Raw genomic sequence first — 18,735 nt, forward strand, 5'->3', positions numbered from 1 at the left:
CTGCTGGAGAAACTCAGTGGGTCAAACAGCAACTGTGAGGGAAAAGGAATTGTCAGCATTTGAGTTGTGATCCTGCACCAGGGCTTCATGTGTACAGGGAAAACAGCTGATAGAAAGAGGAAAGGATGACGCAAGAGCCAAATGGTTACAATGAACTGAGGAGGGATGAAGGACGATGGGCATAAGGAGCACACTGGGGAGGGAAGAGGGTAGAGTTGGGAGACAGAGGCAGCTGGCTGATGTGGAAAAAGAAACTTTAAAAAAAGATACAGGAGCGTTCGGGGTGAGTGGATGGTAGTGGTGGAACAAAGCATGAAAGTGGAAGAGGCTGGAGGGTGATAAACAAGGACACAAAGGCTCTAGGATTTGGAAGGAAGGTGACAATGAGAAGCATTAAGGGAGAGATGAGTGGCAGAGAGTCAGGAACACAGAAAGGAGAGACTGCCTAAAATTTGAAAATTCACTGTTCATCTGGTTGTAGCCTAGGCTGGCAGAATACAAGATGTAATGGGAAGACCAACATTTTTCCTCCAGATTCCAGCATCTGCTATTTCTACCATCTACAAATACACTCTTAAAATGAACAGGACAATCAAACTATTCACCCAATAGCTCATTTGCATTGCACAATGCCTTTTGATGGATGTGCCTGATGCTGCACAGTTGGATGAAAGAAATTGGTATTTTGGCCAATGCACCAATTCCTGCTAGCCTGCAAAACTTGAAGTGGAGGTACACTGAAGGGAGAAAAAAAGATCTATTGTGTTGATTTTTAAATTACCGGATAGTGCTCTGGAAGTCACAATGGAGAAAGGTGATGAAGAAGATATATCCAACAGATGAGAAAATTTTGTCTTGACAAAGTTCCAGGACAGAATGGGCAAAGATGAATACATAGCAAATAGTTGGAAGATTAAACCCCAGTTTAGTGAACAGTGCAAAATAAAAAGAAGTGAATAGTATTAACTGGCTGCTTACAAGAAGACTTGCACTCATGGAACTACTGCCATTGTTAGTACTACCTTACAACATTTTACCTTAATGTACTCAATGATCTCAAATTCCATATTTTGGTTTCATTTCATTCAATCAATTCAATACTGATATCCTTTCCCCTGTTGTCACTTTCAAGTATTAACAGCATCATTTTGTTTAAAATTCTCTTCCGATGCTTTGCCATAATAGTTGAGAAACTATTCTAGGTTTAGCCATGGATAATTCTTCACAATAATTCTTCAGTCACAAACATTACCATGATGGAAAACTCAGCGCACAATTCTTGGGAGTGGGCTCCTCAGAAATATTATTTTTCACTTGTTTCAATCAATAGATAAGTCTGTAGGAGAACTGCTGTTATAAAAAGGTAAAAAGGATACAGGATAGTTGACACTATCACCTTCCATTTCTCATATTACTTATTGAGGGTTCAAATGTTTATGTTGCAGCGTGGACCTTCACTGACAACTTCCTCTCAGAAATAACATCAGCAAAGATTTGTTATTGCCTTCAAATACTATTTATTTCCCAATTTGAAGGACTAGTAAAATGTGCAGGCATAATCCAAATGGAGTAGGTATTCACATCTTCTTACTGCAGCCACAAAATTGGAACAAATTTCCCGTCATGTAAGATAGTGATAATAAACTTGATTCTAAGTCTAAAATAGGTCCCTGTACTTCAGGTAATCTTAGAAATTTACTGCAAAAGGAGGACAACATCTGACTCATCATGCTTATACCAAGCAAAAAAAATGGAATTACTTAAATTACTCCTACTTCCAAATTCCCAATTCATAGCCTTTGAGTTTATGGCTTTCTTAACAAAGAACATTTTTAATATCCTGAAATCTTTCACCTTCAACATCCTTCGAGCCCATTACTCCTGTCTATGATAAAAAATCAACTACCAATTAATTTGAAAGTTAATTCCATGGTTATCAATAGTGCTGCTAATGGAAATGTCCAACTATTTATGAAATATTACTCTATGGTTTACTCACGGCCGATCTTAAACCCAATTTGCCAATTTTCCAATAGCTACAGTATTTCACTTTTCGTAATTTTTTGAAAATTTTCTGAACCCAGGAAGTGACAGGGGTACAAAAAGCTTGGATTCTGTGCAGTAAAGATTCAATAATTTATCTAGCATATGGTGACACCAGTGTAGTATATTTTACAGCAGAATCCTGGTAGACTTGCTGCCTCAAAGCTACAGCAATCCATGTTTAATCATGATATCCAATGCTGAATCAACATACACAAAATGCTGAAGGAAATCAGAAAGTCAGGCAGAATCTATGTAAGAAAATGAACATTCCAAGTGTCCTGGTTTCCACTTATACCAAAGATGTTCTGGTAGGTGGACTAATTGTCTACGGTAAACTGCCCCTATTGTATGTTGGGGATGAGTTGACAATATGTGAGGAGCAAAAAGTTCAAAGTTCAAAGGAAAATGAAATAGGATTAGTGTAGGATTACAGTAAATAAGTGTTTGATGGTTTGGATCAATAGACTAGCTTCCTCGTTGCATGATTGTATGACATGAGCACCACATTCCTCTCTTGGAAACTAGCAACTGTACAAGTTTCTTATTTCCTCATTAGATAATTATTGCAACAAGAACCCTAAGTGTCTGCTAACTTTGAGCCACGTTATCCCTCAAAAATGCTCAAACTAGATTTGCCTCAGAAAATCATCTGTCACATAATCTCTTTAACCAAATCGGAAATCACACCTCCCTATTTGGCATCACGAGGATCTTAAAACTCCACCAAACAAGGTATCTGGACTAGCATCACCTGCTGCAACAAAAGAATTCCCCTATATTTGCAGCACTCTACTTCAATTTCAAATAGAAAGAATACTCTACCTTTAACAGAAAAAGACCTGATCGGAGAAGCTGATATTAGCATATCAAGAGCATGGCTAAATGAAACCATTGATACAAAATCCAATGGGCAGAACAGTTTGCATTGTTGCTCCATCCACTTCAACAAATATTTGAAATTCAATCAATATATTAATATATTAACATAGGATAACTTAAAAAATATTTACCATAGTTGATTATACTGTCAAGATGTAACAAGAAAAAGACTGACGTGTTCAGAAAGTTCATTTGAATTTATCATGTGCTGCAATAGCAATTTGTCATCCCACATCTGAGCACCTCCCACACCAACATAATGTTTTAACACTTTTTCCTCAAATTACTCATTTCCATATTTCTTACTAATAACAGCATGGAACAGTACAGCATAGCAATCTCAGACCCTTCAGCTTAAACCTGTAAATGATTCAAATCCCTATACTTGATCCTGTATATTCATGTCTATATAACAAACAGCTATATACAGTGTCTAATACACTTGCACAGTACTGTAGCAATTTTACACATTGCACTGTACTGCTGCTGCAAAAAATAAATCCTGACACAAGTGAGTGATGATAAACCTGATTCTGATATGGGTCTCTATTGGGAATTGAGAGAGGGAAGATGGGAAGGAGAATGGAATCATGGTTGGAAAAAGAGAAAGGGAGAAAGGAGGGAGCAAGAAGCACCAGAGAGAGATTCTGTAATGATCATTAAACCAATTGCTTGGAACCAAATTACTTTGCCTGGTGTCTCAGGATTTGGTGTGTCTGCGCCCATGCCAACCCTGCCCGACACTCCTTCTTTGCCACCTGCCCCATTGCTCTCCCGCTGCGCTCCACCCCTCACTATTCCCAACGTCCTTTGCTCCTGCCAGATGTACAAACTCTCCCTCTGCTCCACGTTGACAAATACAGTAGAGCTGTCGGGGAGGGTTTAAACTGATTTGGCAAGGTGGTGGGAACCACAGTAAAGGGACTCAGGATAGGATGGATGGTAAAAAAGCAAAGATAGCATGCAGTCAGGCTGTTAGGAAGGGCACACTGATGATAGGACAAAATTGCAACCAGCAGGGTGAGTATCAGTGCATTAGGGATGCAAGATCAAAAAGGGTAGCAAATACAGTACTCAAAATGTTATATCTCAATGCACAGAGTATAAGAAATAAGGTGGATGATCTTGTTGCTCCATTACAGATTGTCAGGTATGATGTCGTGGCCATCACTAACTCGTGGCTGAAGGATAGTTGTAGTTAGGAGCTGAATGTCCAAGGTTACACGTTGTATCGGAGGGATAGGAAGGTAGGCAGAGAGGGTGGTGTGGCTCTGCTAGTAAAGAATGGCATCAAATCAGTAGAAAGATGTGATATAGGACTGGAAGATGTTGAATCCTTGTGGGTTGAGTTAAGAAACTGCAAGAATAAAAGGACCCTGATGGCAGTTACATGCAGGCCTCCCAACAGCAGCTGGGATGTGGACCACAGATTACAACAGGAAATAGAAAAGGCACATCAAAAGGGCAATGTTATGATAGTCATGAGAGATTTCAACATGCTTGGGAATGGATCTGAACAGAGTGAGTTTGTTAATGCCTACAAGATGGCTTTTTAGAGCAGTTTGTCATTGTGGTGAGTGTTGCTTTGTCATTGAGCCTGCTTGGTGACCAGCTATACTGGATTGGGTGTTATGTAATGAACGAGGAGATTAGGGAGACTAAAATAAAATAACTCTTATGAGGCAGTGATCACAATATGATTGAATTCAACTTGAAATTTGATAGGGAGAAAGTAAAGTCTAACATAGCAGTAATCAGAGGTTTAAAAGAAATCACAGTGGTATGAGAGAGGAGTTGGCCAAAGTAAATTGGAAGGAGATGCTGCCAAGGATGACAGCAGAGCAGCAATGGCTTGAATTTCTGGGAAAAAATGAGGAAGGTGCAGGATAGCTGTATTCTAAAAACAAAGCAATACTCAAATGACAAAATGGGAAGACAAAGGATTGGGAAGCTTTTAAAACCCTACAGAGAGCAACTAAAAGATGAAATATGAAAGCAAGCTAGCAAACAACATCAAAGTGGATAGTAAAAGCATTTTCAAGAATGTAAAAAACAAAAGAGATGAGAGTGGATACAAGACCTGCAGAAAATGAGACTGGAAAAAATAAGGCCAAGGAGATGCCAGTTGAACTAAATGAATATTTTTCATCAGTCTTTACTGTGGAAAACACTAGCGGTGTGCCAGACGTTGAAAGATGTGAGGAAAGAGAAATGCGTGCAGTTACAAGGGAGAAGACGCTCAAAAAACTGAAAGACCCAAGGGTCCATAAGTCGCCTGGACCAGATGAATGGCACCGTAGGGTCCTGAAAGAGGTAGCAGTAGAGATTGTGGAGGCATTAGTAATGATCTTTCAAAAAATCATTAGACTCTAGCATGGTGCCGGAGGACTAGAAAATTGCAAATATCACTCCACTCTTTATGAAAGGAGGGATGCAGCAGAAAGGAAGTTACAAACCAGTTAGCCTGATCTAAGTGGTTGGGAAGATGTTGAAGTCCATTGTTAAGGATAAGGTTATGACGTACTTGGCGACACAGGACAAGACAGGACAAAGTCAGCATGATTTCCTTAAGGGAATATCTTGCCTAACAAAACTGTTGAAATTCTTTGAGGAGATTACACGTGGGATAGATAAAGGAGATGCAGTGGATGTTGTATATTTGGCCTTTAACAAAGTGCACACATGAGGCTGCTTATCAAGTTCAGAGTGCATGATATTACAGTGAAGTTACTGGCATGGTTAGAGCATTGGCTGATTGGTAGGTGGCAGCAAGTGGGAATAAAAGGATCTTTTCTGGTTGGCTGCCAGTGACTAGTGGTGGTCCACAGAGGTCGGTGTTGGGACTGCATCTTTTTATGCTGGATATCAATGATTTAGATGATGGAATAGTTGGCTTTGTTGCCAGGTTGGCAGATGATATGAAGATTGGTGGAGGGCAGGTAGTGTTGAGGAAATATGAAGTCTGCAGAAGGACTTGGACAAATTAGGAGAATGGGCAAGAATGTGGCAAATGAAATACAATGTTGGAAAATGCACGTCATGCACTTTGATAATAGAAATCATTATGCAGACTGTTTTCTAAATGGGGAGAAAATCCAAAAATCCGAGATGCAAAGAGACTTGTGCAGAACAACTTAAAGGTTAAGAATCAATGGTGAAAAAGGCAAATGCAATGTTGGTATTCATTTCAAGAGGTCTAGAATACAAGAGCAGGGATATGATGCTGAGGATTTATAAGACACTAATGAGACCTCACCTTGATTATTGTGAATAGTTTTGGGTTCCTCATCAAAGAAAAGATGTGCTGGCAATGAAGAGTGTTTAGAGGAGATTCACAAGGATGATTCCAGGAATGAAAGGGTTATCATATGAGGAACATTTGATAGCTCTGGATCTGTACTTACTGGAATTCGGAAGGATGAAGAGAAGTCAAAAACAGGAAAGGAGCAATCACTCTAATGGGAGTACTCCCAATAGAGTGATTGCTCCCTTCCAGCTTTTGATTCTTCAGTGGCCACCAGGACAGTGATGTGCAGATCAGAAGACAAATTTTGGAAATCTGCAAAAATAAGAGGGTGGCTTCAACTTCCCTAATATAGATTAGAATCTCCTTATTTGCAAAAGGTTTAGGTAGAGCAGAATATGTTAGAGGGTCCAGAAAGGATTCTTGACACAGTATGTACCAACTAGAGGAAAAATCATACTGGATCTAATATCAGATGACAGAGCTCCATAGGGTTATATTTTGAAGACAGTCACAACTCCGTGACATTTAGAATAGCCATGGATAAACACAGGAGCCAAAGATACAAGGAAGTATTTACTTGGGAAAGACTAATTACAATGGTATTATAAAAGAACATGGAAGCATAAATTTGGAACAGATGTTTTCAGAGAAATGTGCAGCAACATTTTGGGGGCTATTTAAGGAGCACTTGCACTGGGTTCTGGATGGGTTTGTCTCTGACAAATGAAAAGGATGGAAGGGTAAAGGAACCATGGTTGACAATGGAGACAGAACATTTAGTCATGAGAAATAAGGAAACATAAGGCAAGGTGCAAGGTTAATAAGCAGCAGGTATAAGCATCCCAAAATTATTTTATTTTCCATATTCACTCTTTTTTAGACCAATATGGCTGAGAAATAAAATCAACTCTTTTTCGCTTCTCAATATTATGCAGAAAAAACATTTAATTAAAGACATATCAAGCAACAGGAATTCTGAACAAGATATTAAATATGTTAGATGGGTGCATAGGATATACTTGTCAGTGCTCAGATGCATCAAGGAGATCAAAAAAAATTCATCACTTGCCTCTTGAAGTGCCCAAGTATCCCTTAAACATTGCAATTGTATTTGACTCCACCACCTCAATGACAGTGAATTGAGGTTATCAATCACTCCACATAAAAATAAGGTATCCACAAACCCCCTTTAAAATACCTTCCTCTCACCTTCCTTTTTCCAGAAATCCCTACCACAGGAAATAGATATATCAATCTAATCTATGTGGCTTTTCATTGAGTAAAAAAGTACGTTTATAACCTAATGAAAAATATTGACTATTTTACTCCATTTTAGATGGTTCAAATCCCTCATCTGTAGACTTTTCTCTTCTCTGCATACAAGTCATAAGACCATAAGAGACAGGAGCAGAATTAGGCTATTGAGCACATCAAGTTTCTTCCGCCATGTCCCTCACAATCCCATTCTCTTGCCATCTCCCCATAACCTTTGACATCCTGAATAATCAAGAACTTTTGCTTTTAATATACTGAATGACTTGGCATCCACAGCCATCTGTGACAATGAATTCCACAGATTCATAATCCTCTCGCTAAAGTAACTCCTCCTCATTTCTGTTCGAAATAAACATCCCTCTATTCTGAATTAGTCCTAGATTTCCCCACTATAGGAAACATCCTCTCCACATCCACTCTATCTACGCTTTTCAATACTCGACAGGTTTCAATGAGATCCCCCTTCATTCTTCTGAGCTCCAACAAGTACAGGCCTAGAGCCATCAAATGCTACTTGTATATTAACCTTTTCATTCTCAGAATAATTCTCGTGGATCTCTTTTGGACCCTCTCCAATGCCCCAGCACATCTTCCAACAATACTACAAGTGCAGTCTGACCAATGCCTTTTAAAGCCTCAGCATTATATCCTTGCTCTTATTCACAGATTTTATTCTTGTCACATTGAATAAATATAGATATTACGTAAGACAATGGCAAATACAAGTCCCTTGGTCATATAAATGAACAGTTCATTGAAGATTTTTTTCATTTTAAAGTTATTTAAAATAAAACTTCATATCACTGAAATTGCTCAATAAGCAATTTATCAAGTCTGATACTATGTTCCAGTAAATATTTCAATAAAAGATTTCCTTCTGTTCATAAACTTTCAATGTAATGACTTAATCTACATTAAGAAACAATTATAGATCTTATTGCAAAAAAAAAATCTTTTTTCTAAAATCAGCTATATAGAATTTGATCCTGGAAATACAGTGAATTAAATGCACAACTGGTTCCCCATAATAAAATTAATCTAGGTCACAGATATACCATTCATATATACGGATTAAAAGGAACGATCAGTTAATAACCATTGGTAAACATGGAATGATCAATCCATTCCTTTAAATATTAATATCTTATCACATCAAAAGGATTAACTTGTGGTAGAGATTATTTTATAAAGATTTAAGCTACTCTACTCATTATGTGAAATGATTAATGGATCATGAATAATGGTGTGTTAGTCCATGAAACCAAAAATTAAAGTTTATAATTCATTAGTGATGTGCATACAACAACTGATGGGATACAAATGATTCAGACCTGCAACCGACAGCAGAGCTCTTGACTGTGCATTACCAATGTCACATGTGTAGTGGTCACTATCAATTTTCTCTAGCTGATTAATTTTAAGGCTTAGTAAACTGCCCTTCTGTTTCATCTCATACTTCTTGCTCGACTTTATTTCTGCCATCCCTTTTCTCCAGACAGCCCTGTCTGCTGGCTGTTCAGTTTCACACTCAAAAATTACAAATCCTTTCTCTTCGGTTTTAATGTCATGTAATTCCTTGACAAATCGATTTACAACTTCTGGAAAAGATGTGAAAGTACAAATATATTCACAAATAAAATTAGTGAATATGACATACTCAGATAACTACAAATTAAATACTAAATTGATACAGAGTAATTCAGCAATTTTTAGCATAGAATCATAATGTCATACATCATGGAAACAGGCCTTTCAGCAAATTGGTCCATGCTCCATCCAAGCCCGTGTTATTTACTAGTATTTGGCCCATAACTTTCTAAACCTTTCCAATCCATGAATCTGTCCAACTGACTTTCAAAAGTTGTTATTATACCTTCCTTGAACAATTCTTCTGGCAGATTATATACGCAGATACCCCTCTATTTGTAAAAATAAAGTTGCCCCTTGCTTCTGTTAAATCTTTCCCTTCTCACCTTAAAACCCACACCATAGTTCTTCTAATCCCCATTGACTACTATAATGCAATCCCAACAATATAGTCATTCCCTTATTTCTCAGACCCACCCACAAAATCTCACTGATGATCCTTCAGGAACGTCATCTGCTGTGACATTCCCCTTAATCAAAAATGCAACACACCCCTCCTCTTCTTCCCACACTTCTATCCTGCCTGAAGCGCCTGTGCTCCTGAACTTTAAGCTGCCAAAATCATCCCTCCCTCAGCATGTTTCTATGATGTCCATAATATCCCAGTCCTACATATATACCAAGCCCCAAGTTGTCAGACCTCTTGTATTGAGATAAACGCGATTCGATCCAACAGGCTTTCCTCACTCCTGGTCATTCTCCTGCCTGTCATGTTTATTCAATTTGCTATCACAACTTTCATATCACTTTCCAGCCTCTTCTTTGCCTCCCTGAAGCTTGGGATCCCACTTGCCTGACAATCTAGTTTAAACTTACTCTAATAGTAGGGAGTTAGGATGATATGGAGTGCACTTCAGAAAAATGTGAAAACTTGGTCTATGATTAAAAAGACAGGCACATTTCCCACTTTAATAGAGGATTTTAAAAATTCATATTTACACCACAGCTTCCTCAATTCATTAGTGTCTGTAATATCCAAGAACTTTTCCCAAGTTCAAATCGCACAATATCTAAATACTCTAATACAAAATTACCATTTTGCCCAGGTCCTCTAACACCATATGGCATGGAAATTAAAAGTGCAGTCATAACATTCAAGAACTCAAGCATTCTATTTCAATTAATGATTTGGTTTTTTTTTTGTAAATTAATTACTGCCCAGCCACTTAACTCTAGATTTAAATACAGTCTATAAATCAATAGTGAGTGGTGATTCTCGACTGAATAAATATCTGCAATATCCTAGTACACACACACACACTATAGTTAAATTAATAAAGAATAAGGATGCCAGAAGTTGAAAATAGAATTAATTTTTTTTTATTTACCTTTTACCGTGACAGTGGCTTTAGAATTAGAAACCTCTGTTCTGCATTCATACTCTCCAGAATCTTTTGTAGTAGTTTGATGGATTATCAATTGGCTTACAGTTCCATGATGAGATACTTCATACTTAGTGCTCTTTCTAATTATTTTGCCATCCCTAAACCACTTAATTGAAGAATCAGGCTTAGAGGTTTCACAGCACAGTACAATATCTTCACCTGCTATTGTCACCATGTCCTCAAGCTGCTTTATGATTTCAGTTGGTTTTTCTGAAACATAAAAAAATCAATATTCACACATTTTCCAATCTTACATGGGTCTTTTAAAGTGTTATGTTTATTTGCAATCTAATTAACTTATTCCTTTGTAAACTTACGACAGGGAAATGGGTATCAAATTTAAACATCTCGAACTGGCTTTCCCTTAATAAGTGAGAATAGTCACTCATGAAAAAGTCACCCAACCCCTCTGCAGGCTGATCTTGGAAAGTCAAGGGGAACTAGAAACCAAGAGTATACTAATTTGAGCAATGCAGTGGTCAGAAGTATAGTGTATAGTATAATATTGTTCCTTGCTTCTGAATGAGGTAATGAACTTTCACGAGTAGGGGTACATTTTCTTCCTCATATGAACAGTATGAATTGAGACTTGATTGCTTAGTTAACCAAAAAAAAAATCAATTATGCATTCCTACCTCTCAATAAGTTTACTAAATCAAGTCTCTTCTCAGTTAATATTGAATGACCAGCTATGAAAATAGTTAACAGAAGAAAACACAGAAACATAGAAAACCTACAGCACAATACAGGCCCTTCAGCCCACAAAGCTGTGCCCAACATGTCTTTACTGTAGAAATTACCTAGGGTTACCCATAGCCCTCTATTTTTCTAAGCTCCATGTACTTATCCAGGAGTCTTTTAAAAGACCCTATTGTATCTGCCTCTACCATCATTGCCGGCAGCCCATTCCACGAACTCTCCACTCTCTGCGTAAAATACTTACCCCTGACATCTCCACTGTACCTACTTCCAAGCACCTTAAAACTGTGCCCTCTCACGTTAGCCATTTCAGCCTTGGGGAAAAAAGCCTCTGACTATCCACATGATCATCATCTTATACACAGTTCAGTGCTACTGTTCTTTGATTAGTAATATTCTTGGATAGATACATGTGACATTTGCATATGCTTTAACAACTATATGTTTATTCACAGAAATTACTGTAACCTAGAAAAATACCACTGGTTCTACACCAGTTCCAAGAAGAGCGATCCCCTTGTCCAATTCCTTATCCTATTTCCCTATAGCCCAATGATTTATTCTTAGGGTCAGAATTAATATCACTGACATATGCTGTGAAATTTGTTGCTTTGTGGCAGTATACAGTGCAATACATACACAGACTATGCTGCCTGCTTAGACAGTGGGTAGAGTGTAGGAACAGTAACGTTTTCAGATCATACCTTTTACCGTCAAGGAAGCTTTAGATTTGAGATTCCGCACATTGAAAACAACTTCACCTGCATCTGAAAGAGCTGCTTCCTTAATGCTGAGTATATACTTTCGACCAATATTAAATGCTTCAAACCGTTCATTGCCTTTCACTAACTGCCCATTGACAGTCCAGTAATGTTCATCAATGCTTTCATGAGAAAGTATACATTCAAAAGATCCACTTTCTCCCTCTTTAATCTCTGTGCTTTTTAGCCGCTTTGTGATTCCAATATCTAGATCTGCAACAAATGGAAGTATTTAAAATGAAAATCAGACATATTTTTATTGAATGGTCTAATAGACAAATGGAATCAATAATATTCATTAAAGGAGAGGGACTAAAATCCTATTGATTAATACTTTGAAATATTATAGCATTAACATTTTGGAATGCTATGTACTTGGCTTATTTTCATTTGTGTTCTTGTCCACTCTTTCTTGTTGCGGATTGGCAGGCTGGGGGGTTTGGGTGAACTGTTAAGTTTTTTTTGTGGAGGGAGGGGTTGGCGGTGTTTGGGTTTGTGAGTTTTGTTTCTTTTTCTTTTGGTGCGTGGAGGATTAATTTCTTTCTTTCAACTACTTATATGTCTTTTCTGTATTCTATGGCTCTCTAGGGAAGACAAATTTCAGAGTTGTATTCTGCAAATATACTTTGATAATAAAATGAATCTTTGTTAAGAGTATTCCCAATAAACAAGCATATATGGGGAATATTCTTTAACAGGCCAAGTACATTCCAAATAGAAGCAACACACATAAAAGTTGCTGGTGAACGCAGCAGGCCAGGCAGCATCTGTAGGAAGAGGTGCAGTCGACGTTTCAGGCCGAGACCCTTCGTCAGGACTAACTGAAGGAAGAGTGAGTAAGGGATTTGAAAGTTGGAGGGGGAGGCGGAGATCCAAAATGATAGGAGAAGACAGGAGGGGGAGGGATGGAGCCAAGAGCTGGACAGGTGATTGGCAAAAGGGGATACGAGAGGATCATGGGACAGGAGGTCCAGGGAGAAAGACAAGGGGGGGGGGGACCCAGAGGATGGGCAAGGGGTATATTCAGAGGGACAGAGGGAGAAAAAGGAGAGTGAGAGAAAGAATGTGTGTATAAAAATAAGTAACAGATGGGGTACGAGGGGGAGGTGGGGCATTAGCGGAAGTTAGAGAAGTCGATGTTCATGCCATCAGGTTGGAGGCTACCCAGACGGAATATAAGGTGTTGTTCCTCCAATCTGAGTGTGGCTTCATCTTTACAGTAGAGGAGGCCGTGGATAGACATGGCAGAATGGGAATGGGATATGGAATTAAAATGTGTGGCCACTGGGAGATCCTGCTTTCTCTGGCGGTCTGAGCTAGATGTTCAGCAAAGCGGTCTCCCAGTCTGCGTTGGGTCTCGCCAACATATAAAAGGCCACATCGGGAGCACCAGGCGCAGTATATCACCCCAGCCGACTCACAGGTGAAGTGTTGCCTCACCTGGAAGGACTGTTTGGGGCCCTGAATGGTGGTAAGGGAGGAAGTGTAAGGGCATGTGTAGCACTTGTTCTGCTTACACGGATAAGTGCCAGGAGGGAGATCAGTGGGGAGGGATGCGGGGGGACGAATGGACAAGGGAGTTACGTAGGAAGCAATCCCTGCGCAATGCGGGGGGGGGGGGGAGGGAAAGATGTGCTTAGTGGTGGGATCCCGTTGGAGGTGGCGGAAGTTACGGAGAATAATATGTTGGACCCGGAGGCTGGTGGGGTGGTAGGTGAGGACCAGGGGAACCCTATTCCTAGTGGGGTGGCGGGAGGATGGAGTGAGAGCAGATGTACGTGAAATGGGGGAGATGCGTTTAAGAGCAGAGTTGATAGTGGAGGAAGGGAAGCCCCTTTCTTTAAAAAAGGAAGACATCTCCCTCGTCCTAGAATGAAAAGCCTCATCCTGAGAGCAGATGCGGCGGAGACGGAGGAATTGCGAGAAGGGGATGGCGTTTTTGCAAGAGACAGGGTGAGAAGAGGAATAGTCCAGATAGCTGTGAGAGTCAGTAGGCTTTGCAAGAGATAGGGTGAGAAGAGGAATAGTCCAGATAGCTGTGAGAGTTAGTAGGCTAAGAAGAGGAATAGTCCAGATAGCTGTGAGAAACAGTAGGCTGTGAGAGTACACTTCCTCCCTTACCACCATTCAGGGCCCCAAACAGTCCTTCCAGGTGAGGCAACACTTCACCTGTGAGTCGGCTGGGGTGATATACTGCGTCTAGTGCTCCCGATGTGGCCTTTTATATATTGGCGAGACCCGAAGCAGACTGGGAGACCGCTTTGCTGAACATCTACGCTCTGTCCGCCAGAGAAAGCAGGATCTCCCAGTGGCCACACATTTTAATTCCACATCCCATTCCCATTCTGACATGTCTATCCACGGCCTCCTCTACTGTAAAGATGAAGCCACACTCAGGTTGGAGGAACAACACCTTATATTCCGTCTGGGTAGCCTCCAACCTGATGGCATGAACATCGACTTCTCTAACTTCCGCTAATGCCCCACCTCCCCCTCGTACCCCATCTGTTACTTATTTTTATACACACATTCTTTCTCTCACTCTCCTTTTTCTCCCTGTCCCTCTGAATATACCCCTTGCCCATCCTCTGGGTCCCCCCCCCTTGTCTTTCTTCCCGGACCTCCTGTCCCATGATCCTCTCGTATCCCCTTTTGCCTATCACCTGTCCAGCTCTTGGCTCCATCCCTCCCCCTCCTGTCTTCTCCTATCATTTTGGATCTCCCCCTCCCTCTCCAACTTTCAAATCCCTTACTCACTCTTCCTTCAGTTAGTCCTGACGAAGGGTCTCGGCCTGAGACGTCGACTGTACCTCTTCCTAGAGATGCTGCCTGGCCTGCTGCGTTCACCAGCAACTTTTATGTGTGTTGCTTGAATTTCCAGCATCTGCAGAATTCCTGTTGTTTACATTCCAAATGGAGGTGTAATGCTTGTAGATTTGTAAACACATAGGGACACAATAGAGTCAGAAAAATACAGCACAGAAATAGGCCCTTTGGCCCATGTAATCCATGCCAGAACCATTTAAACTCCCTATTCCCAACGATCTGCACCAGGCCTATAGCCCTCCATATCCCTACTGTCCAAGTACCTATTCAACATCTCTTAAATGGTGAAATCAAGCTTGCATGCACCACTTGAGCTGGCAGCTCATTCCATACTCTCACCATCCACTGAGTGAAGAAATTTCCCCTCATCTTCCCCTTAAACTTCTTACCTTTCACCCTTAACCCATGACCTCTGGTTGGAATCAATCCCAACATCGGTGGAGAAAGCCTACATGCATTTACCCTTTCTGTACCTCTGATAATTTTGTATACCTCTATGAAATCTCCTCTCAACCTTCAACGTTCTAAATAATACAGACCTAACCTATTCAATCTTTCCTTATAACAGGTTGTCCCAATCCACACTTGCCAGACCCATTCTGATACCATCAAAATTGGCCATTCTCCAATTTAGAATGCTAACCCGCTGACCAGTCCTATCTTTTTGCATGTTTATTTTGAAACTGATACCATTGTAGTCACCACATGAAAAATTCTGTCACCTGCCCTGTCTCATTCCCTAATAGCAAATTCAGAATCACTGCTCTCTTGTTGGGACTTCTACGCACTGATGAAGGAAGCTTTTCTGAACACATTTGACAAACTCTATCCCATCTAGTCCTTTTGCAGCATGGGAGTCTATTCAATCTGTAGAAAGTTAAAATCACCTACAATAACAATCTTACGTTTCTTGCAATGGTCTGCAATCTCTTTACAAATTTGTTCTTCTAAATCCCTTGGACTGTTGGGTGGTCTTTAACATAGCCCCATTAATGTGGTCATACCTTTCTTATTTCTCAGTGCCACACATAATGCCTCACTTGTGGAGTCTGTCTGCTGGAGCACTGCTATAACATTTTCCCTGACTAGTAACACCAGCCCTAGTGCTCTGTCATGTCTAAAACAATGGAACTCCAGAATTTTGAGCAGACAATCCTGCTCCTCCTGTAACCAAGTCTCACTAATGGCTACAATGTCATAATTCCAGGTGTGGATCCATGCCCTGAGCTCATCAGCCTTTCCTATGATACTTCTTGCACTGAAATATTTGCAGCTCAGGACACCGGTCATACCACACACAATCTTTTGATTCCTGACTTTGTCTGAGGTCTTACCAGCATTGACCTCTCCACTAATTGTTCTGGCATGGTGGTTCCCATCACCCTGCAACTCTTGTTTAAACCCCAGTGTGCAGCATTAACAAACCTTCACACTAGAATATTAATGCCCCTCCAGTTCAGGTGCAAACCATTCCTTCTGTACAGGTCCCACCCTCCCTGGAAGAGAGCCCATTGATCTTATCCCTTCCCTCCAACACCAACTCATTAGCCACGTGTTAAACTATATAACCTTCCTAGTTCTGGCCTCACGAGCACATGGCACAGGTGGCAATCCTGAGATCACAACCCTGGAGTTCCTGCCCTTTAACTTAGCACCTAACTCCCTGAACTCACTATGCAGAACCTTGTCACTCGTCTTACCCAGATCATTGGTATCTACATAGAGCATGACTTCCGGCTGTTCACTCTCCCACACAAGTCTAAGGAGTCAATCTGAGATGACCTGGACCCTGGCACCTGGGAGACAACATATGATCTGGGAATTTTGTTCTCGCCCACAGATCCTCCTATCTGTTCCCCTAACTAACGAATCCCCTATCACTGCGTGCGCCTCTTTTCCCCTTCCCTTCTGAGTCACAGAGACAGACTCTGAGCCAGAGACCCAACCACTGTAACTTTTCTGTTAGATCAACCCCTGCAACAGTATATAAAGTTGTTAAGGGGAATGGCCACAGGAGTGTTCTGCACTGGTTCCTTAACCCCTTTCCCCTTCCTGACTGTCACCTAGTTTCTTCTGTCCTGCACCTTTGGTGTAACTACCTCTTTATAATGTACTATCAATCACCCCTTCAGCTTCCTGAATAATCTGGAGTCATCTTGTTCCCGCTCCAACTCCTTAACGTGGGTTATTAGAAGCTGTAGCTGGATGCACTTCTTGCAGTCGTAGTCGTCACGGACACTGGAGGATTCCTTGCCTTCCCACATCCCATAAGAGCATTCAACTATCCTGCCTGGCATCTCTATGGTCTTAATTGAGCAGATATAAAGAAGGGAAGGAAAAGAAAACCTAACCTAGAGCTTTTCTTTTCTTTTATTTCTCTGACTGAAGGCTCGAAGAGCTAAAGCCTCAAGATCACTACTCTGATCCTGTCCACTCAGACGATGGCCGCTACAATGATGTTAGCAGACATTACATTTCTTAATATAATCTGACAGCTAGGTTTCCACAAGCTTATTTAGTAGAATATAAAAATACAGAATTACCAGAAATTAGTTCCCTCAGCTAGCTTATTTGCATAAAATATTACAAAAGGATATTATGATGCTCTTAACAGAAAAAAGGAGCGGAAAAAAAAGCAGTGAACAAAACCAATCAAAAGGAACTTTGGTTGGCTCCTGCCCCAACAAGGAATCTGATAGGAATCATGGGAAAAGAGAGGGAGCAGGGGTCAAAACCACAAGAAAATCTACATATGCTGGAAATCCAAGCAACAAAAATGTTGAAGGGTCTTGGTCCAAAATGTCAACTCTTTACTCTTTTCCATAGATGCTGCCAGGCCTGCTGAGTTCCTCCAGCATTTTTGTGTGTTCACTGGAAGGGGGTGGGGCACCAGAGGGAGATGATAGACATGTAAGGAAAAGAGAAGGAGAATGGGGGGGGAGGAATTATTGGAGGTTAGAGAAATCAATATTCACGCCATCAGGTTGGAGGCCGCACAGAAATTTCTTCCTCTTTTTTTAAAAATTAGTTACCTATCTAAACTTGACATCCAATGGTAATACCTACCTTGTATAGTGACTTTTGCATTTGCTTTATCACTGCCTATGTCACAAGTATACACTCCTGCATCACCTTTATTCAGGTCATGTACTATAAGACAAAGTGTTTTTCCAGCCTGCAGTAGTTCATATTTGTCACTTGAACCAAGAACCACATCATCTTTTTTCCAGACGGGATTGACCTTGGGTTTAGATACTTCACACTCCAGTGTAATCATTCCTCTTTCCTCCCCAGCAACGTCATCCAAAGATTTCATGAAAACCACAGGCTTTTCTGTAATGAGACAGAAAAAAAATTATTTTCAAAATTCCCTTGTATAACTGACATTTGTATTGGCATTCAGAAGCCTTAGAAATCAGATGGTATAATACCTGCTTTTTAGACACCACATGATCCAATTCTGACTTCATGCAGAATAAATAAATTCAGATTATTTCTAGCTGAAATTACACCGAATACAAAATTAAACCAGGCATTTGATAGGATATTACTGCTATTCTGCCTGATATTTTCCTGGCATCAGACGTGAACCAATTGAGCCCATTCTTTTTTAATGCATAAATAGAAACCTCTGGATTATTGCTGGAATCATGGAAGGTAATTGAAGGGAGAAGAATTACAGCTGCCCAGTAGACCATGATTTGTGTGCTGTGTGAGGTCTTGATCTTCAAATACTCTTGATCTCATTTGGTTAAATGGTGTCTGAAGCTCTGAAGGTGATGGCGAATCTTATCAATGATGTCTGCTTCCACTGAAAGGTGTCTCTCAAATATGGAAATGATGCAAGCACTCCAGGATCTTAGCATCAATTTTTATTCAGAAAGCTCTCTGGTATAGCCTTGATAATTCGGTAAAGAACCTCTCCTTTGACACTGATGAGAAACAACTTCTGAACTTGTGCAATGCAAGT

The 18,735-nt window shown here is 40.3% G+C and overlaps 1 protein-coding gene across 1 annotated transcript in view; it reads right to left on the bottom strand.

The window, feature by feature from the left end:
* The window catches only part of obscnb (obscurin, cytoskeletal calmodulin and titin-interacting RhoGEF b), a 598,125-nt gene that overhangs the window by 452,205 nt on the left and 127,185 nt on the right, over positions 1-18,735 (bottom strand). The window contains exons 27-30 of the mRNA XM_072254438.1: positions 17,832-18,098; positions 11,883-12,152; positions 10,423-10,689; positions 8,779-9,045 (exon numbers count right to left, since the gene is read on the bottom strand). Coding sequence (XP_072110539.1) covers positions 8,779-9,045; positions 10,423-10,689; positions 11,883-12,152; positions 17,832-18,098 — 1,071 coding nt within the window. The remainder of the gene's footprint in view (positions 1-8,778; positions 9,046-10,422; positions 10,690-11,882; positions 12,153-17,831; positions 18,099-18,735) is intronic.

Source organism: Mobula birostris, chromosome 3 (genome assembly GCF_030028105.1).
Source record: "Mobula birostris isolate sMobBir1 chromosome 3, sMobBir1.hap1, whole genome shotgun sequence".
In the NCBI taxonomy this organism is placed as follows: Eukaryota; Metazoa; Chordata; class Chondrichthyes; order Myliobatiformes; family Myliobatidae; genus Mobula; species Mobula birostris.